At 43.1% G+C, this 18714-nt stretch overlaps 1 protein-coding gene across 1 annotated transcript; it reads right to left on the bottom strand.

The window, feature by feature from the left end:
• Positions 1 to 995: 995 nt before the first annotated feature.
• On the bottom strand, positions 996 to 1838 carry LOC101832447 (transmembrane epididymal protein 1-like). The gene has a single exon (XM_005071299.3). The coding sequence runs from the start codon at positions 1836 to 1838 to the stop codon at positions 1056 to 1058; it is 783 nt and encodes a 260-aa protein (XP_005071356.1). The 3' UTR covers positions 996 to 1055.
• Positions 1839 to 18714: the final 16876 nt, after the last annotated feature.

The following is an 18714-nucleotide window of genomic DNA, read 5'->3' as shown; positions in this document are numbered from 1 at the left end:
CTAGAATAATAAACAGAAATAATAGACAGACAGATCGATAAGGAGAACGACTTGGAGAATGCCTTGCTCCAAGCCCACTTTGTCTTAACTAGGTATTTTAGTCTCCATTTGGAGTGAGGGGCATTCTTCATACCATAGGCTCTCCTGCACTTTAGCAAAGCCCCATATCTACTCCTTTGGCATCCAGATGTAGCACTATGGAATACAGCATTTAGCTGCCTTACCACTTTGAATAACATTCACCGACAGAATTGTTGCGAGGCAGAACAAGCAAGCCATTAGACTTTATTATTCATGGGAACTACAGGTCTTTGGGGCCAGGCAAGACAACTATTTGGAAAGGGATGGAGATGAGTCCAGAGCAATGGGAGGGGATGCTGAGGAGAACTTGATCATGCTTGGGGAGGCCCCTGTGGCCTTCTCCCATGTGTTGGGGGTCACTGTGTTCTGCCAGACCCTGCAGTGGAAGGGTCTGACTTCCTTCCAGTCACACAAATCACAAAGTGGCCACAGGAAAGAAACAGGACCAGTTCTGAGCTTCACACAGTCAAAATGACAGCCTGGATTAGGAATGAGCATCACGGAAGTCCAGGCCAAGAAATGATGGAGACGGTTAGTATGATGGCTGAATTTGGATGTGCTAAATGTGACTTCTGGTTAATACTCTATGAGATAAAGTAAAGATATTTATCAAAAGTTCCAAAGGCAGGATTTCATACATTTGTTATGAAATGGGGGGGACTGAGGCATGCAGAGTGGGGTGCAAAGAGGTGCAGGGGAGGCAGGCGCTGTGGTTGGAAGTGGGGTGGGGAGGAATGTAGGGCACTAGGAGTGAAGGTCATAGTGGTGTGCCTTTCTTGTTTTGTTCATCTTCCTTTGCACCCTACCGCAAGTTAAATGAAGAGAAGCCATAGAGGAGAGAAGGTACACCCAAGCCACCACAGTCTACTGTCTCGAGGTGGGACCTCCTGTTGGCAGCTTGCCTCTCACCACTTCTCATCCAGATGTCTTAGAAGCGTTGCAGGCAACAGGAACCCACAAGGGCAAGTCCAGGTTCAGGCATTAGTAACATGGTAACAATACCACAGCTTGGAGAAGCCATAGATCCAGATCATCAAGAAGGCATTGAAGGCCACATGCCAGCAGAAGAAAGTGGTGGCAAACGCTATGTCATTTTTGTCATCGTCCATCCATTTATAGCCAGAGATTGGTCTGTACAGCATGAAGCCAATCTGCATCAGCCAGGAGCCGGTGACAAGGTACAAAAAGGCCTTCAGCATCCGGAGCAGCAGTTCATTGGGAGCCCACAGCTCCACAATCAGCACTAGGGTCAGCAGGAATAGGACCTGGATGAGCAGCATGTGAATCTGCAGCTCCACTCCTTCCGTGTCCTGCATATGAGACACCATCAGGGGCAAAAGGAGACACATGCTCAATGCTTGGGCGCCTTGCTCCAGAACTATGCACCTCTTGGGCAGCAGGTTCTGGCTGACCACGTCGACACACCCATTCAGAAAGAAGGACAGGTAGAGAGTGAGATGCTGCCACTGTTTGCGATACATGAAGTTTCTCTGATGATACATCTTGCTGATGAGTACCAACTGCCAATGAATGTTATGCAACTCTTGCACTACTAAAATGCAAGAACTCAGTATTTTCAGGAAGCCGATGTAATACATTTGCCGTAACCTTGCCCATCTTCCTTTGTTGCAAGGAGGGTGCGATGGATATTGGACAAGGGAGTTGCAGATCACAGCCCTGGAGAGAAGTCCTGCATGATAAAGTCCATAGAGGAATAAGGACAGGCCAGGGTACAGATGACCCTCAAACCCTCCCATGGATTCCAATGTTTGATCAAAGGCAGAAGCAAAAGCAATTGGCCATTCTCTCAGGGACATGGAGGGAGCCTCCTGAAGATTACTTATAACTGCTACCCATCCCACTGTATCCATTTGAAGGAGGGAAATGGTTTTGGAGGAAACCCAAACTTAGGGTGGGGTGGGTGTCATGGTTTCCGTTATGGTCTTCTGCTCTGGTTCATTGATAACCAACTAACCACTGACAATGACATCAGCATTTCTCCATCACAATGCTTGGCTATCAGATGTTATCACATCCCATGACCCGGGCCTGCTGTCTCTCTGCCCACTTGTTCCTCAGTCTCTTGGCTACCTTCCTCATTTTTGTCTTGTCTTGGTCCATTCAGGATGCAAAATACTATGAATAGTATCAGTCATTGACCACATATCTCACTTCTGGAAGCTGGATGTTCAAAATGAAGACGCTAGAAGAATCAGTGTCTGATGGGGCATGCTTTCCCACAAACAAGTTCTCACTGTGTTCTCACAGTTTCCAAGCATCAAGCCTGTTCTCTAGGGTCTCTTCAGTTGGGGTGCCTACGCCGTTTATAAAGGTTTTGCCCTTGTGACCTAATTACCTCCCCAGAGGCCTCACTTCCTAGTACCATCATCTTGTATTAAAGCATGAAAATATTTTATTATCACAAAAGTTGCACATAGTAATGGATTTCATTATAACATCTTCACACATACATAACATTTTCCAATCATGTTAACCCCATTATTCTCTTCTGACTTCCTCCCACTAGAGCCAATCTCCCTTTTCTAGCTAGCCTCATTTCTCCTTTCACGTCTTTGTGTGTGTGTGTGTGTGTGTGTGTGTGCGATCCAATGAGTCTCATTAGCATTGTTTATAGGCATGTGGGAATTGTTCCACAGGAGCCTGGGCACCAATCAGTGGCTATCACATTGAAGAAAAGGTCTATTCCTCCATCATTAACCTATAACCCACATAAATCTTGAGGGAGGGGTGGAGCCTCCTGAGTCCTCCCTCTTCTGTGACAGGCTGTTGACAGGCTCTCTTGCAACACATGAATTTTAAGGGACACAAACTTCTGATCATGATATCTCTAAACTCACGGACTATAAAGAGCTCAGAGAAAACATGCAATACAGTATATGTTCCTCGTGGTTCCTTATTAAAGGCTGGGAGTTGTCACTCAGTGGACATAGTGCCTGCCTAGCATGCTCGAAATCCTTTAAGCTAATAACTTAGTGTTATTAGTGTATAATAATTTGCTGTGAAATACTTTAATAAAGTTAACATTTATTGAGAATTTGGTGGTCATGTTACCCTTCATGACAGACAACCAAATGCAGGGTATGTTTCATTGTGTTACACAAAGACCCCACAGGATTCCCTTTTGTTTGTCTGTTGACAAACCATATTTTGTTGCTATTAAGAATCTTCCATTTTAGCCATGCACTGGTGGTGCAGGCCTTTAATATCAGCACTCAGGAGGCAGAAACAGGGCTGGGTCACAACTGTATAGTTTATATGCATTCTAGAAATGTTATTTTATATCTATTCAATTTCTTTCAAGAATTAGAAAAGTAAGTAGTGTTATATATGCAAGCAAATGTTGATATCTAGTAAGTCTAGAGCAAGAGAGAAGAAAGAGAACTTCAGAATATCAAAATGTGTTTGTTCTAGGGCATGAGCTGTTACTATGTCACTTCCAATAGTCTTTCTCTGTTTTATTCCCTTTTATCCATCCATATACAACTCATTTGAGAAAGAACCATGATAAATGGAATTTTCCTCTTTCTCACCCCTCACCCTTGTGCTTATCACATGCTAAGTGCTCTACTGCTGAGTTACATGCCCAGCCCGAGAATTTGATGCCTTCTGTTCCTTGAACGGGATCACTTTAGCCAATGTTGATTTGATGAAAGTGTTGGCGGCTTACTAGTCACTTTTTTTTTTATGTTTTTTTTTCCACTTCGGTTTGATGCTCAGCCCAGACTGGCCTTGAACTCTTAATGGACCTGCTTTGGACACCCATGTCCAGTATTTGCCGGCAGACGCCATCTTGCCCAGCTCCTCACAGTCTATTAATCAACATGTTTTCCTTTCCAAATAACTCTGTTCAGTTTCTTCTGCTTCATCCTCACTTACTTCCCTTGTTTAGGCATCAATGACTCTGTTGTTAAAATATCTCCCAACCAGATTCAAGCCTCCTTTATTCTTACCTCTTGCTGCAGCCAGGTAAGCTTCATGGAAAGAAAGCTAATCATGCCAGCAGCTGATTTGGATTCTCCAGTAGCATCCTATGGCTTCACAGGTAAGATCCACTCCTGAGTAACCTTCAAGGCCCAGGAGGCTTTGACTGGGTCTCATTTCCTGTCTCTTTCCACGTGTGTCTGAAGCGTGAGGTCGGCTTGTTTATTTCTGTCCCTAATTCATTCTGCATTTGGGAAGCTCCTCTTCCTCATTTGTCCTTCAAGACTCAGCTTAAGCTCCACCTCCTCCCAGCCGGACAGCGTGCTTCCCTGTGCAGATTATAGGTGTCTGCATCAGTGCCTTTGTCTCACCATTTCACACTGTGTGTGAGCATCCTCTTGGGCTCTTTAGAATCTACGTCTGGAGGTGCTCATGAATGATGTAAGTAACTCGTCAGGTGGGAACACGTGGCCCCTACCGTAAAGTACCTTGTAGTGCGGGTATAAAGACAGACAAGACGCGTGCATACGGAAACCGGTGGGAAGCTGGCTAGCGGCCGTCCAGGAACCCTGATCCTTAAACAGCAAGAACTTATCTGACTTTGCCTAGTGCTGCCTAAGCAGAGATGCTTTATTCGGGAAAAAATAAGTTCTGTACCACAGAAGTACACTCTTTTTCACAGAAGAGACGATGTGCCAAGCTGTCTTTCATCTGCTGTAGCCCTTCCGTGGGGGCATCCACTTATTTGTATTCCAAGGCAGCATAGACGGATGGGACTATTTAAATTATCCCTGCAATCAAAAGGACAAAGTTAAAATGAATTTAGACGTCTCAGCCAGCTTTTGTTGAGTCTAGAATCTGGGAACATCTCATTCTATAAAGTGGAATGGGTATGCTGGTGAACGAAGCAGATGAAAGGGCTGAGAACAGCAGAAATAGAACAAAAATGGGATTAGTTATTGCATAGTCACTTTGTAAACTTCAGAGAGAAAAAGATCCATTATCATGTTGGCTTAAATTGGTAACGTTTGGCAGTTATTTCTCCAGATCTCTTGGGATATCAGACAGCTTGATGGCATGGAACTTCAGTATCAGTTGACTCCATTTCTGTTTGGTCTGTTGGGCCTGGTGTACTGACTCAGTCCAAACCAGCGGCCTCCTATATGTTGTATTTAATGGTAGTAACCTTGACCCAGGATTTGAGGAGAAGGAAAAAAAGTGTATGGGTATAGGCGACAGGAATTCTCCTAAGCAGTCAGGAGTATTCAACCACTGGAAAAGCATCCTTACTGCTTACAGCCAGTCCCTGTGGGACATAAATAGAGTAATGCTGTAGGGTTTCTGGATCTGTCAAGCAACTGTGCTGATTTTGCTTAAAATTTATGTTGCTCTTGAGAACCCAAACCAGCCTTCAGTCTGACTTTCTGCCGACTCAGTGTAGGAACACGCTGATGCTGTTCAAATAATATATTTTCTTTTAAAAGGGACACTGCAACTCAGCAAAGATGGGCGAGTCACCTGCCATTGGCCAGCACTATGTTGAAAGCTGGTAGTAGACACAGAAGATGTTCCACTTGCCTTTAAAGGAACTCAAAAACTGTAATCTCACCAGGCAAAGAGGTCCATAGGCCTCCAGTGTCGGTATTACCCAGGGTGTGTGGGATATGTAGAATTGCAGACTTAACTGACTCCAAACCTATGTTTGACCAAGTTCTCTAGTTGATTCAGGTATGTAACAAATTTGAAAAGCATTGGTTTACACTGAGTTAAATTAGTCTTGATTTAGATTTTATGGTGGTGGTACATTCAGAACATACAAGAGTGATTAACGCTGATGGTAGGACTCAGGATGATCTTAATGGGTATCTGGTAAGTGGGGAGCAGTTAGGGTTGTTGGGGATGGTACAGGGGCAACAGGTCATGTTGGCAGAATGGGACAAAAGTCTTTCAAGAGCTCCCAGTCGCTCTCTGGCATAGACAGCCCTGCCCAACCCGCCCATATATCCTTGGCACTGACCTGTGTGTTAAGTCCCTCCAGACCTTGTCACCCGACTTCCTCTCTAGTTGCCCACTAGGGTGTGGACAAGGAGAGGCCTCCCAGGTCCTCACCCTCGGTGACCCTTCAGGGATAAGGGACTAATATTCGAAATCAGCCAAGGTACTGAGTCTCAGATCTCATGCCAGGCTATCTGGTCTCTGGCAGCAGCTCTGAAGATGTGGTAAGATGTGGGTGCAGGATCGACGTGCATTCCAGGCAATCCAAAAAAGCCTACGGGGAGAAGACCCTAAGGGAAGGCTGGCCCCAGAGAAGTGTAAAAGAATGAAAAAACATGGGAAAGGGATGTTTGCCTGGGCCCTTGGGACCCTTCCAGGCCCCAGAGCCTAGAGTTTTGGCATCACCTAGACAATTTAGAAAAGGCCTGCCATTTTTTATATTTCCTTTGAATTCATTTATCAGTGCCAAAATTGAAACATTCTCCTTGGGGATGTGATCTCTATCCATGTCACAAGGGTAATGTGTGCAGTGGGGTGTCCATCATGGTCCTCTGTGGGGTGGGATAGTCTATTGGCCAATGATAGGTTTGTTGTTAACTGTCTTGTGAGCAAATCTATTACTTTTCTTCATAAAACTAAAAAAGAAACCCACCATAGTGCATGGAAACTGAGTATGTTCTGGCCAAGTGTTCTGATGCATATTTTTTGGACAGTCTGATACTTATTAGTAAAGAAGCAGTGAAAAATTCCAAAATAAAGTGTTTTATTAATGATTTTAACATTTCACAAAGCTAAACACTTTACAGGAAATGCTTCATTTGTTCCATACAAATCAATGAGATTATTCATTGTGGATGATTTGGGCTATAAATAATAGGAAATCTGATTTCACTGAAGTTTTGTTGTTGTTGTTGTTGTTGTTTTCTTGGGACAGAGTTTTTCTATATAGCCCTGGCTGTCTTGGAACCTGTTTTTTTCTTGAGACATAGTTTTTCTATATAGCCCTGGCTGTCTTGGAACCTGTTTTTTTTCTTGGGACAGAGTTTTTCTATATAGCCCCAGCTGTCTTAGAACCTGTTTTTTCTTGGAGACAGAGTTTTTCTATATAGCCCTGGCTGTCTTGGAACCTGTTTTTTTCTTGAGACAGAGTTTTTCTATATAGCCCTGGCTGTCTTGGAACCTGTTTTTTCCTTGGGGACAGAGTTTTTCTATATAGCCCCAGCTGTCTTGGAACCTGTTTTGAGTGTCCTCAGAGATCCACCTGGCTTTGCCTCCTGGTGGGATTAAAGGCATGAAAACTTTTTTAAAAACAAACATTAATCTTACTCTAACAGGAATTCCAGAGGGAACAAACCACTTGAGCTGGCTAATCTGATGGGAGAAGTGGTTAGGACCCTGGTTATTTTCTGTTTTCTCTCAGAGGTTCATACTGGCCTTTGTCCTCAGATTAGCAAGCATCAGAGTTTCAAGATGGCTGTCACACTTGTAGATACCACAGTCTCACATCTTTATCTTACATATGCTAAGCTGGCTCTATATGGATGCATGTTTCTTCATGTTCCTCATATGTATGATAGGGGAAGACCTCATCCAGAGGCCCTTTAGCAAACTACAATTTCTCTGACAGCATTTTCCTCTTATACCTGTCCCTGAATTCAAACACCAGCTAGGGAAATCACAGGACTGACCTGGTGAGGCTCTTCCTCACCATAATATGTATAGGGTCATCATAGTGCTAAGTAAACGGATATTAGTACTTTCGATGAACTAAATTTAAAATTAAAATCTTGCATCCCGTAAATCGCCGTTTTCAAGGTGCTGGCATGGATTTTGTCAGATCTGATCTTTGTAACAATTGCACCGAGTGAAGGATGCTCCCTCTCCACGACAGCTTAGGAAACTGAGCCTGAGCCCGAGTGTCAGAGACTGACCTTATTCAGATTGCTGCCTTTCTTGCCTGCGGAGTTTCTTTCCCATTTGGGTGTATGCCACCTAACCCTCCTTGAGGATTCACTCTGCCATGGGGGCAGGGAGGAGGGGCGGTGAATTGTATATTCATATACTGAAGTCTCCAGCACTACAGAGGATAATCTTATTTGGAAAAAAAAAAGACTACTACAGATGGGATCATCTAAATTGAGGTCCTATTGGGGTAAGGTGGGTCCCTGATCCAATTTTGAGTGTCCTTATTAAAAGAGAAGAAATGGACATACATCCAGCACACCTGGGCCAGGACACAAACAATCCGGGTAATATTTCTGTAACCTTCAGGAGTCAGGGTGCTGATGCCTTGATCTCTTCATCTTTGCCCCTAGAGCTAAGAGTCATTTCCTGTTGTTTAGGTCACTCTGTCTTTTGTACTTTGTTACAGTGGCCTTCACGAACTCAGTAGGTCGGAGTTGTGATGCTGATCAGGATACCACAGCAGCTGAGGATGTTTTGTCCTCTGGGAGGCTTCTCCATTTCCACAAGGCACCCCAAAATTCCACCAATTAGGCTTTTTATTGTGTCAGATTTTACATCAATATCGATCACGGTTGGGAGTTGTGCACTGCCTGAACTGGACTAGCATGAGTTTGGAGAAGTCCCAGATTCTCACAGAAGCCTGCTCTGTTAGCTTCTTGTTTCCCCTCTTTGATCTTGCTGTGCCTCCAAGGACGACTCTGAACTTCTGCCTCCACCTCTGCAGTGCTGGAATTAGAGGTGTGTGTGTTACTGTGCCGGATTGTTTGTGGAGCTGGGCATGGAACCCAGGGCTTCATGCCTTCTGGGTAAACAAACTACCAACCGAGCTGTCAACCTAGTCCCTTGTTTTGTTTTCTATCTTGAACTAGCAGAGAGAAGCTTCCTTGTCTTTTGTGAGCACATAGGTTTGTTTAGTCTTTCTCATGCTGACTGGCCCACACTTCCAAGCTTCCAAATCCAGCCTTTATGTAGGAATAGTGTTCCCATTCACTAAGACTGTACCTGCTATCTACAGCATTAAACTCCTGGACTTGTCCTGCTCCATTCTATGGAATGGACTCTGGAAAGCGGCAGTGACGAGAGCAGAATAGGGGTGTTCTGTCATTAGCTACACAAAATTCCAAACTTTTAGTAATATTTAGATTTTGTTCTGCTTGTCAGTTTATTCTTTTGTCAGTATATATCTAACTCTTCCTGCTGTAAATTTCAATTTTATTCTTCAATTAATATGCATCTCACAAGTCCCCTAATCTTGGAAATGAATCAGTTGGCTTAACTGGTTAACACTGTCTAAAGAGTCATGTGGTTATCTCTCCGAGTTTCATAGCACTGAAGAACACTGAAGTTTGTTAAGGGTGACCTTCTGTCCTTTCAGACATCCTCAATATTCTGAATAGCTTCCTCTAAAGGGTCTATCAGTTCACAGTAGCAGATAACTGCATTTTCCCTCAAATGCCCCACTATTTAACATCCAATTCTAAGTGCACGAGTACAAATTTGGGATACCTTTTCATTTTCTCTTTCTGTGTGCAATCTATCTTCCCCCTAACACTGCCCCATTCTCTATCATGGTGACATCATAAAATTGGCTATCAAGTTCGGACCATGAAATCCAATTGCTAATCTTTTTTCACTATGTACACAGAAAGCAACATAGCTGGTTTGAATGTCATAGTCACCATCGATTTAAAACGAGTGCTAACTCTTAGTCACTAGGGCATTGTGAAAACTGAGATAGCAGTGCTCACAAAAGCACGGTAAAGATGCTGTGCTCACCTCTTGGTGCCTCGGTGGGCTGTGCACTTAAGAAAGACACACCCAACTGCACTGTGAACAATGGGGCATGGCATTTAAAATTAAATGGTCTGGGCAGTGTGGGTGTAGAGATGACTCTGTGGCCAAAAGTGCTTGTGGCTCTTGCAGAGGACCTGAGTTTGAGTCCCAGCACCCATGTTGGGAAGCTCACAACTACCTGTAACTCCATATATTTTGTGCTTGTGGATTAGTATAATAGTGACAACTACAAATGTCTCAGTCAAACAACTGCTATAGCAGTGTTAGCTCTTCCTCTGCTTCTCATTTAAACAAATCCCCAACAGAACACTCAGACCTTGTGTGGGGCATGAAAGATTGATTCCCTTTGCCTGATACTGTCTCACACATTATGGAATGTTCAATACCTCTAGCCTTGGTCCGTGTAACAGCAGTAACATTTCCCATCATTATGAAACTCAAAATGTCCCTTAAAGCTTTCAAAGGGTAAAATGTTGGGAGACAGTTCCCCACAGCGCCTGTTTATTTCTTTTTTTTAACACACACACACACATACATACACACACATGCACACACACACACACTATATAACAATATGATATATGTATGCAAATATAGGCTCCGCCAATCAAAGAATGCTTGTCATCCTGAGTCTGACTTATTTTACTATAATCATTTCCATTTCTATCCATGTTCCTACAAATGTCATGACTTCATTTTTCTTTTGAAAATGTTTGTTATCACATTTGTTTTGTGTATGTGGATTATGTGCATGTAGAGGCCAGAGGACAGCTTGAGGGAGTTGGTTTTTTCCTTTTACCATCTGTGGCCTTTTCATTAGGTGATTATCTCCTTTGTTGTATGGAAGCTCTCTATTGTTATTTGTTGCTGGAATTTTCTTGTCCCACCAGGTCCTGCTACCACTTCATCCCCAAATAAGAACACAAATAGTTATATTAATTATAAAGCTGTTGGCCGATGGCCAGGACTTCTTATTGGCTAGCTTTGTCTTAATTACTAACCCATTTCTATAAATCTGTGTGTTTCCACGTGGTCTTGGCTTACCGGAGGATGCCTGGACCTATTACTCCTTTGATATCTACATAGTGCCTCTCTGCCTACCTTTCCCAGAATTCTCCTTGGCTCCTAGTCCCACCTATCTTCCTGCCTCTATCGGTCAGACAGTGTTTTATTCATCAAGCAATAAGAGAAACATATTGGATATTCCCAATCAGTTCTTTTGTTTGTTTATGTTCAAGACAGGGTTTCTCTGTGTAATCCTTGCTGTCCTGGAACTCACTCTGTAGACCAGATTGGCCTTGAACTCAGAGAGCTGCCTGCCTCTGCTTCCTGAGAGCTGAGATAAAGGCATGTGTCACCACAACCAGTTAAAACTTTTTTTTTTCGAGACAGGGTTTCTCTGTGGCTTTGGAGCCTTTTCTGGAAATAATGACCTCAGAGCAAACGACAGCATGCTGCTTGCTATTGCAAAAGATCCAGTCTTGCTAAGCTTGGAGTTGCTTTGCGTGCAGCCTCTCGGGTGGTTAAGTGTCTTCTGATGCTCTTCACACTGGCCTGAGAACTGAGGCTGGGAAGTGGGGCAGGAAAATGTGGGTGCTCTGGTTTCTGCTGTTGGCATAAATAAAGTTCATAGTTTGTAAACTAGGAGCCTCTTGTCACCTACAAACACACACAAGAGGGCAGGGCTAATTTTCACTAGGACACAGGGTAAAGCTTCATTCTTTTACACTTCTTGACAACTGCCCCCTCGAAGATCTCCAGAGCCAGTTGTGGTGGCACACACCTGCAGTCCCATATGCAGGAGCCACAAACTGTAAGATCAATGCCAGTTAGAGGTCAGCGTGGCCTATATGGCAAGACCCTGTCTCAGAAAGTCAAAACCTAATAAACAACAAGCAAAAGGAACTCATCAGAAGTATAGTTAACTCCCCCAAGTATATCTTAGTATATCTGTTCCCAAGTTCCAGGCATTCATAGTAGATAGCCATCAAAGCCTGAATGTCAGACTTAGAATATCTCAGGTAACTGGTCTATTTTATAACCTTCCAAATTTTATCATTCTATATTTGTCCCATTTCAATGAAATGCAGATTCATCTTTCCAATTTCTTGCCCTAAAGGCTTTGCCATTTCTTTCCTGTTGTTCTGTCTCCCATACCAAACACGAATTCATTGACACTGCCTTCAAAACACACAAAATTTGAGCACTTCTCTTCCTCATTTCCCTCATCTTGGGTCTTCCTACCCCCAATTCCCTTCTAGATAATTGCCAACACCTCCTAACTGTTCTGCTGTTTCCTCCCCAGCTCACTTAATGCCTTTAAAAATTAAATATAAGTTTTTAGATTTATTTGTTATATTATGTGTATGAGTACAGTGTCTGCATGCGTGTCTGTGCACCACCTGTACGTCTGGTGCTTGCAGAGGCCAGAAGATGCATTGGATCTCCTGGAACTAGAGTCATGGCTGGTTGTGCGCTATGATAAAGCTCGAGGGGAACCTTGGCGGATTCCATGGCAGGCAAAGGTGACCGAGGCGGAGGACAAACACGCCAGGCAGACAGAGCTTAAGTGAGAAGTTTTATTAGAAAGGGAAGGGAGGAGGAAAGAGAAGAGAGGCAGAGAGAGGACAGAAGAGGGAGACAGGAAAAGTCCTGTCTGCCCCAAGCAGGAACAGCAGGAAACAGAGAGTTGGGCCGGGTTCTGTCTTTTAAAGAAAGCATCTGGGCTTGTGTTTACATGTGTAAAGCTCCTACTTGGCATTTTTATTCTGTCACAATAGGAAGCCTCAGGGCCACCTGGAAAGCAACTCACCTGCCCTTCAGTGGTGCTTAGCTGGATACTAGATGGACTGACAAGCCAGCTCTGAGATGAATTTTCGAGCACTATGGCAGAAGGTCTTACTAGAAAGCAGACACAGATATCTTGTGACATGTAAATCTAGTCAGTTGCTTGTATTTTAATGAAAGTTACCATCTCAACTTTGTTCTCTCTGTAACAACTATTGCTATGGGTGTAATGCATAAGGGCAGAAAGCCCTGGGCACTAGATGTCAGCTAGCTGCATACATGGGATTTCATACTTGTTGTCTTCTTTTGTTCTTGATGTAGAGTCTCACAGCATGTCCCTCACCTGGTACATTGACTCAACAGATTCTATATTCTTAAGAGGTAGTGCTCATCTGACTTCCTGCATAGAACTGTCCCAGTCCTCCTAAGTGTGTGTGACTGTGCATTCCTCTACCGAATGGAAGCCTGAATCTCTCTTATGACATACCACAGCCCCCTCTTCTTTGGGAATTATGTGCTATTTGTGCACATACTATTGTCTTTCCTGAACACGGGATTCTTGAGAGCTGAGACAGTGTCTTCCTCATTAAGCACTACCTGCATCACATAGGAGGGGCACTAGATCAAGTTTCTTGCTTGAAGCAGATGTCTGGCTCTTGTTTGCTGAATGCGGCACACAGAGGCATTGCAAAAGATGGAATCCAGTATTCTGGTACCACAGCCCCTTGTTTTCAGCTCAGATGGATGAGATCTGAGGGTTTGCTGTCATCAAAAGCAAACGCTGGTCGACTGCCAGAGGGCATCTACCCCATCCTGGCTTCTGCTTCAAAGGTCCCCCAAGTCCCAGCCGCAGCCCTCTTGATCTTTCTTTGTTTGCTCATTAAAGTTAATTTGGGACATGAAAAGATCCAGGACTGAATATTTCATTAAGGCCAGGTCTTCCTAATTCAGGAACTGCAGACAAAACAGGTAGAAATAGGGCAAAAGTTGCACTCAAGGCCGGTCACTTTAGCCCTCTGTTCAAAGGCTTCATCTTCAGGGATGCTAAGGACAAGGACACTGAGGAACATACTTGTGTCTTCACAGAGACACTATCAGTTTTCAGGGAGCCTCACACTGTCCTTCTTGGGGAACTTCTGTGAAAATGGTCGTGTCCAGCATCCTGGGCTTGGGCTAACATGCTGAATGTTGATTATTGGTCACCATTTCTGGACTTCTTACTATGTGCCAAGGGTTTTGCTGAGTGTTTTGTTTGTTTACAGAGTTTCTGTGATAGAATTGGGATTCCAGCACATGGGCAGACACTCAGAGTATCCACAACTCACTGCCTCACTCCATTGCTTCTTAGGGTGTCTTTCTTAGTGACAGGAAAGACACAAGTGATGGCTGTAAACTGTGCTGTTGCTCTGAGGTGACATAATCTTTCATTTTATTGTTTAAAATCATTCTAAAATCGTAGGTGTGTGAAAGTGAAAGAAAGAAGAAATGAGAAGAGATGGGGAGAGATAGGGACAGAGAGGTGGAAGGGACAGGGAGAGGGAGGGACTGGGGGAGAGAGAGAATGGGGATGTCAAGGATCCTGCTTTATCACTCTCCAACTTATCTCCTAGAGGCAATATCTCTCACTGAATCTGGAGCTAGGCTGATAGCCAACAAGACAGAGATCTTGTCTCCTTTTCCCTAACTCCAAAGTGTTCCTGCTTTTTACAGGGATGATGGGTAGTTGAACTCACATTTGCATATCAACTGCTTATGTCTGCTGAACCGTTTCTGAAGTCCTAAAACTGCATTTGAGGAATGAAAGAAGAGAGACTGTCACACAAATTACTGGTGTTCTGAGAAACCAAGGATAGCTCTGCCTATGGGACATGTCATATAATCTTGAGTGACATGAAGCTTTACACAGATGAGAAGTGATGAACATAAAAAGGCAATATACATAATCTAAACTTACTACACTTTCTTTCAGTGTGTGTGTGTGTGTGTGTGTGTGTGTGTGTGTGTGTGTGTGTGTGTGTGTGTAACTCTGGCTGTCCTGGAACTGCTATGTAGATCAGGCCAGGCTGGTCTTAAAAACTGAGAGGCTGGTTTGTCCCTGCCTCCCATTGCTGGGATTAAAAGAATGAACTAACATGCCCTACCTGGTTTTGTTGTTGTTGTTTTAGTTTTTGTTTGTTTGTCTTGCTTGTTTGTTTGTTTTGGTTTTTCGAGACAGGGTTTCTCTGTATTGTTTTGGAGCCTGTCCTGGAACTCGCTTTGTAGACCAGGGCTGGCCTCGAACTCACAGAGATCCACCTGCCTCTGACTCCCAAGTGCTGGGATTAAAGGCATGCGCCACCAACACCCAGCTTCCACTTGTTTTTTAAAGGAATAATTAGGACTTAAAATTCAACAGTAAATCCAAATGCACAATAATTTAAATAACTTAAATTCTGCCAAAGTAACACACTTGTTTAGAACAAGGAAAAAAATCTCTAAGTCAAAATATATAGTATTTGTGAGATATATGCGTAAAACAATGGAACACACAAGACAGTAGAAATGTAAGCTTTTTAGAAAAATAAAGATATTGCTGCAGCCGGGCGTTGGTGGTGCATGCCTTTAATTCCAGCACTCGGGAGGCAGAGGCAGGCGGATCTCTGTGAGTTCGAGGCCAGCTTGGTCTACAAGAGCTAGTTCCAGGACAGCCTTCAAAGCCACAGAGAAACCCTGTCTCGAAAAAGCAAAAAAAAAAAAAAAGTTATTGCTGCAATAATACTATAAGACAAAAGAAAAATGCAAGGTAAGGACATTAACAATAAAGAAGGACAAAGGCATCATCTTTTTCTATTATGTTCACTCACCAAGAAGATATAACAATTATTAACCTTAATAAATTAACAATCTGGTATGATATTTAAGTACATATGCAGAAAATAAAAATGATAGAAATGGAGGGAATAACCGAGGGTTTATATATATCAGGTTAAAGTAGAAATGAATATAGATGATTTGACTATTGCTCAAGGAACAGATATAATGAAAAGCAATATGTATATCTCAAAAAACCCCAAAGAAATAACATCAACATAAAAAGATTTGAAAAAACAGATGGTGCACTTTATTCTGAAATTAAATATCTCCCTAGGATCTTTCACTGCCTCAGTGGGAAAGGCACCAAGTTTGACCATCTGAATCTGTTCCCCGGGCCTCACATTGTGAGAGGAGAATCAAGTCCCTCAACATGTTCTTTGACCTCCACAAGTGATCTGCAGCATGTGCATACATGCATGTGCACACACGCTTGTGTAGCTCTTATACACACAATCGTGCGTGTATGAGTGCGTGCACACACACACACTAAAAACTAATAAAAAAGACATTCTTCTAGATAGTTTTGGGGTTAAAGAGAAAATACAAACAGAAATGGAAAAACCACCCCTCCCAAAAGAAAGAGAAGAACTCCATGTATCAACACCTACATGCCTACAGAATTGCTCCTCTAACTATACAGAGATGTACATACTATGGGTCTGAGTAATTTTGCTGTGTAATTTTTTTGTGTTTGTGAGCTCTTTATAAGAAATTAAAAAAAAAAACAAGAATCAACCTGTCAGATAAAGTCAGAGTGGGGTCAGAAGAAAAAGTACTACAAGTCCCTTGGGGTGGGGTGAGTGTTGGCTAAGCAGCTTATGTCTTGTAGGCCCCGTCTTCTGAACCTTCCCACTCCTTAAACCACACTGTCACTATCCAGCATTGTAGCTGCTAGACACAGGTGGTAAGAAAATATATTAAGATAAAATAAAATACAAAACGCAATCCCTTAGATGTAATGGCTGCTTTTCACTTGTTCAATAACCATGATATTTGCAAGATATAAATTGCAAGATATAAATACTAGAAAAATTCCCATCATCACAGAAAATTTAATCTGACTAGGGAAGTTCTGACATGCCAGTTTCATTAACTGCAGATAGCTAGTTCTTCTTCTTTTTAAATTTTGTTTTGTTTGTTTGTTTGTTTTTCAGAGACAGGGTTCTTCTGTGTATCTTGGCTGTCCTATAACTCACTTTGTAAACCAGGTTGATCTCGAACTCACAGAGATCTGCTTGCCTCTGCCTCCTGAGTGCTGTGTTCAAAGATGTGTGCCACCACTGCCTGGTAGCAGCTAGTTTTTAAGTGGCCCACTCAATAGATGACTTACATCGTTCTTACATGTCTAAACATATTAAATCGAGAGTTTCAGGGAAAAAAAAACCTCATGTTGACAACTGTGGTTCCCACTCCTTAGTTGCATTGTACACAGTCAAACATTTGTAGAAGTTTGCATCCACGCTGTCCACACTGGTCATCACTGACCAATGAGGTCTAACCACTACTTTGGTATATTGATTTCCTATCCTACTGCAGACCCGGCCTTGTACATCCTCTCCTGGGCCTTACTGGAACCTATTGCTACAGACCTGGAGGTCATCAGAGGCCCTGCCTCTGGGTTATTCCCTCCTGTGGTGTCACTCTCCCATCTGCTGCTGCTGGGACTGGTTCAGCTGGAGGAAGGCTTTCTCTCTCTGGTGGGAGCGGCTCTCAGACAGAAAGGACCCGGGGGAAGGGAGAGTCAAAGTTCTAATCTCATCTGCTCTCCCCTTCCACATATCTTAGGCTCCTCTTTCTTCTCCCACCAGCACCCTTGACTTTATTTACATTAGAGTGGCAGAGCCAAGCACTTAATCGGATCTGCTGTATATACTCCATATAACACGACACCATCCTTTACCATATCCGCCCCACAACTGCAAGAAGTGAACAATTACTCCGACAGAGGCTTAAACTCATTTTCATCCTCTGCCCATCTTCTGAGTTGTGTGTTTGAGACTTTCCGCTTTGTCTCCTTGCTCTATGCACTGTCTTGGGTTGCATTTTCCAGTGTGACTGTCTGCAATAATAAAGATGTTCTATGTCCATGCTATGCTATAGCATGGTGCTCACTTGAATGTCTGTCACTAAAGTAACCGAATTTTTTATATTTATTTCACCTTTAAGTTAATTTAGAAATTTTTATTTACTTGTGTGTGGAAGCGAGAGGACAACTTCCAAGAGTTACTTCCTGCCTTTCTCCATGGCTTCTGGGCATGGAACACAGCACTTGCTTCTATCCACTGAGCCATCTCACCAGCTCTAAATAAACAGGTTAGCGCAGTGGGCTTCCTTATGGTACTTTTATACATAAGCACCACTATACTTTGTTCTAATTCATCCCACTTTCTCATACATTTTATTTGAGTTCATTAATATAGTCACAATTAGTGTCTACCCATATTGGATAGCACAACTGCTGTGCACCAAAAAGCTGATCCCAAACATTTAGAAACGCTGTTGACAGCGGATCATCAAATTGCCGGAGTCGTTTCCTCTCTCAGCCCATTTGCAGTTCTCCCATTTGCAATTCAAGCAATGCATTCTAGGAGTAATCGTGAAGTCACTATGTGCTAAAAGTTAAATGTCTCATTGTTCTCTGAGAAGGTGATTATATGTGTGTTTCTCAAATGCATGATAGACTGTAGTAGCTAGTTTTATGTCAACCTGATACAAGCTAGAGTCATCAGAGAGGAGGGAGCCTTGATTGAGAAAATGTCTCTGTAAGATTCAGCTGTAGGCAAGCAAGTAGTACATTTTCTTTCCTTTCTTTCTTTCTTTCTTTCTTTCTTTCTTTCTGTCTGTCTGTCTGTCTGTCTGTCTGTCTGTCTTTCTTTCTTTCTTTCTTTCTTTTTTTGAGACAGGGTTTCTCTGTATTGTTTTGGAGGCTGTCCTGGAACTCGCTCTGTAGACCAGGCTGTCTTCGAAATCACAGAGATCCACCTGCCTCTGCCTCCCAAGTGCTGGGATTAAGGGTGTGCGACACCAATGACTGACAGACATTTTCTTCGTGATTTATGGGGGAAGATACAGTTCATTATTGGTGGGGCCACTCCTGGACTGGTGGTTCAGGGTTCTATAAGAAAATGTCTGGAAGCTGGGCGATGGTGGCACACACCTTTAATCCCAGCACTTGGGAGGCAGAGGCAGGCGGATCTCTGTGAGTTTGAGGCCAGCCTGGTCACAAAACAAGTTTTAGGACAGGCTCCAAAGCTACAGAGAAAAACCCTGTCTCTGAAAAAAAGAAAAAGTAAGAGA

The sequence above is a fragment of the Mesocricetus auratus genome, unplaced genomic scaffold (genome assembly GCF_017639785.1).
Source record: "Mesocricetus auratus isolate SY011 unplaced genomic scaffold, BCM_Maur_2.0 Super-Scaffold_100676, whole genome shotgun sequence".
In the NCBI taxonomy this organism is placed as follows: Eukaryota; Metazoa; Chordata; class Mammalia; order Rodentia; family Cricetidae; genus Mesocricetus; species Mesocricetus auratus.
This window is presented reverse-complemented; position numbering and strand designations above follow the sequence as displayed.

Coding starts and splice junctions, on each gene's coding strand:
- LOC101832447 (XM_005071299.3), bottom strand. CDS start 1,838: ATGGGAGGGTTTGAGGGTCATCTGTACCCTGGCCTGTCCTTATTCCTC.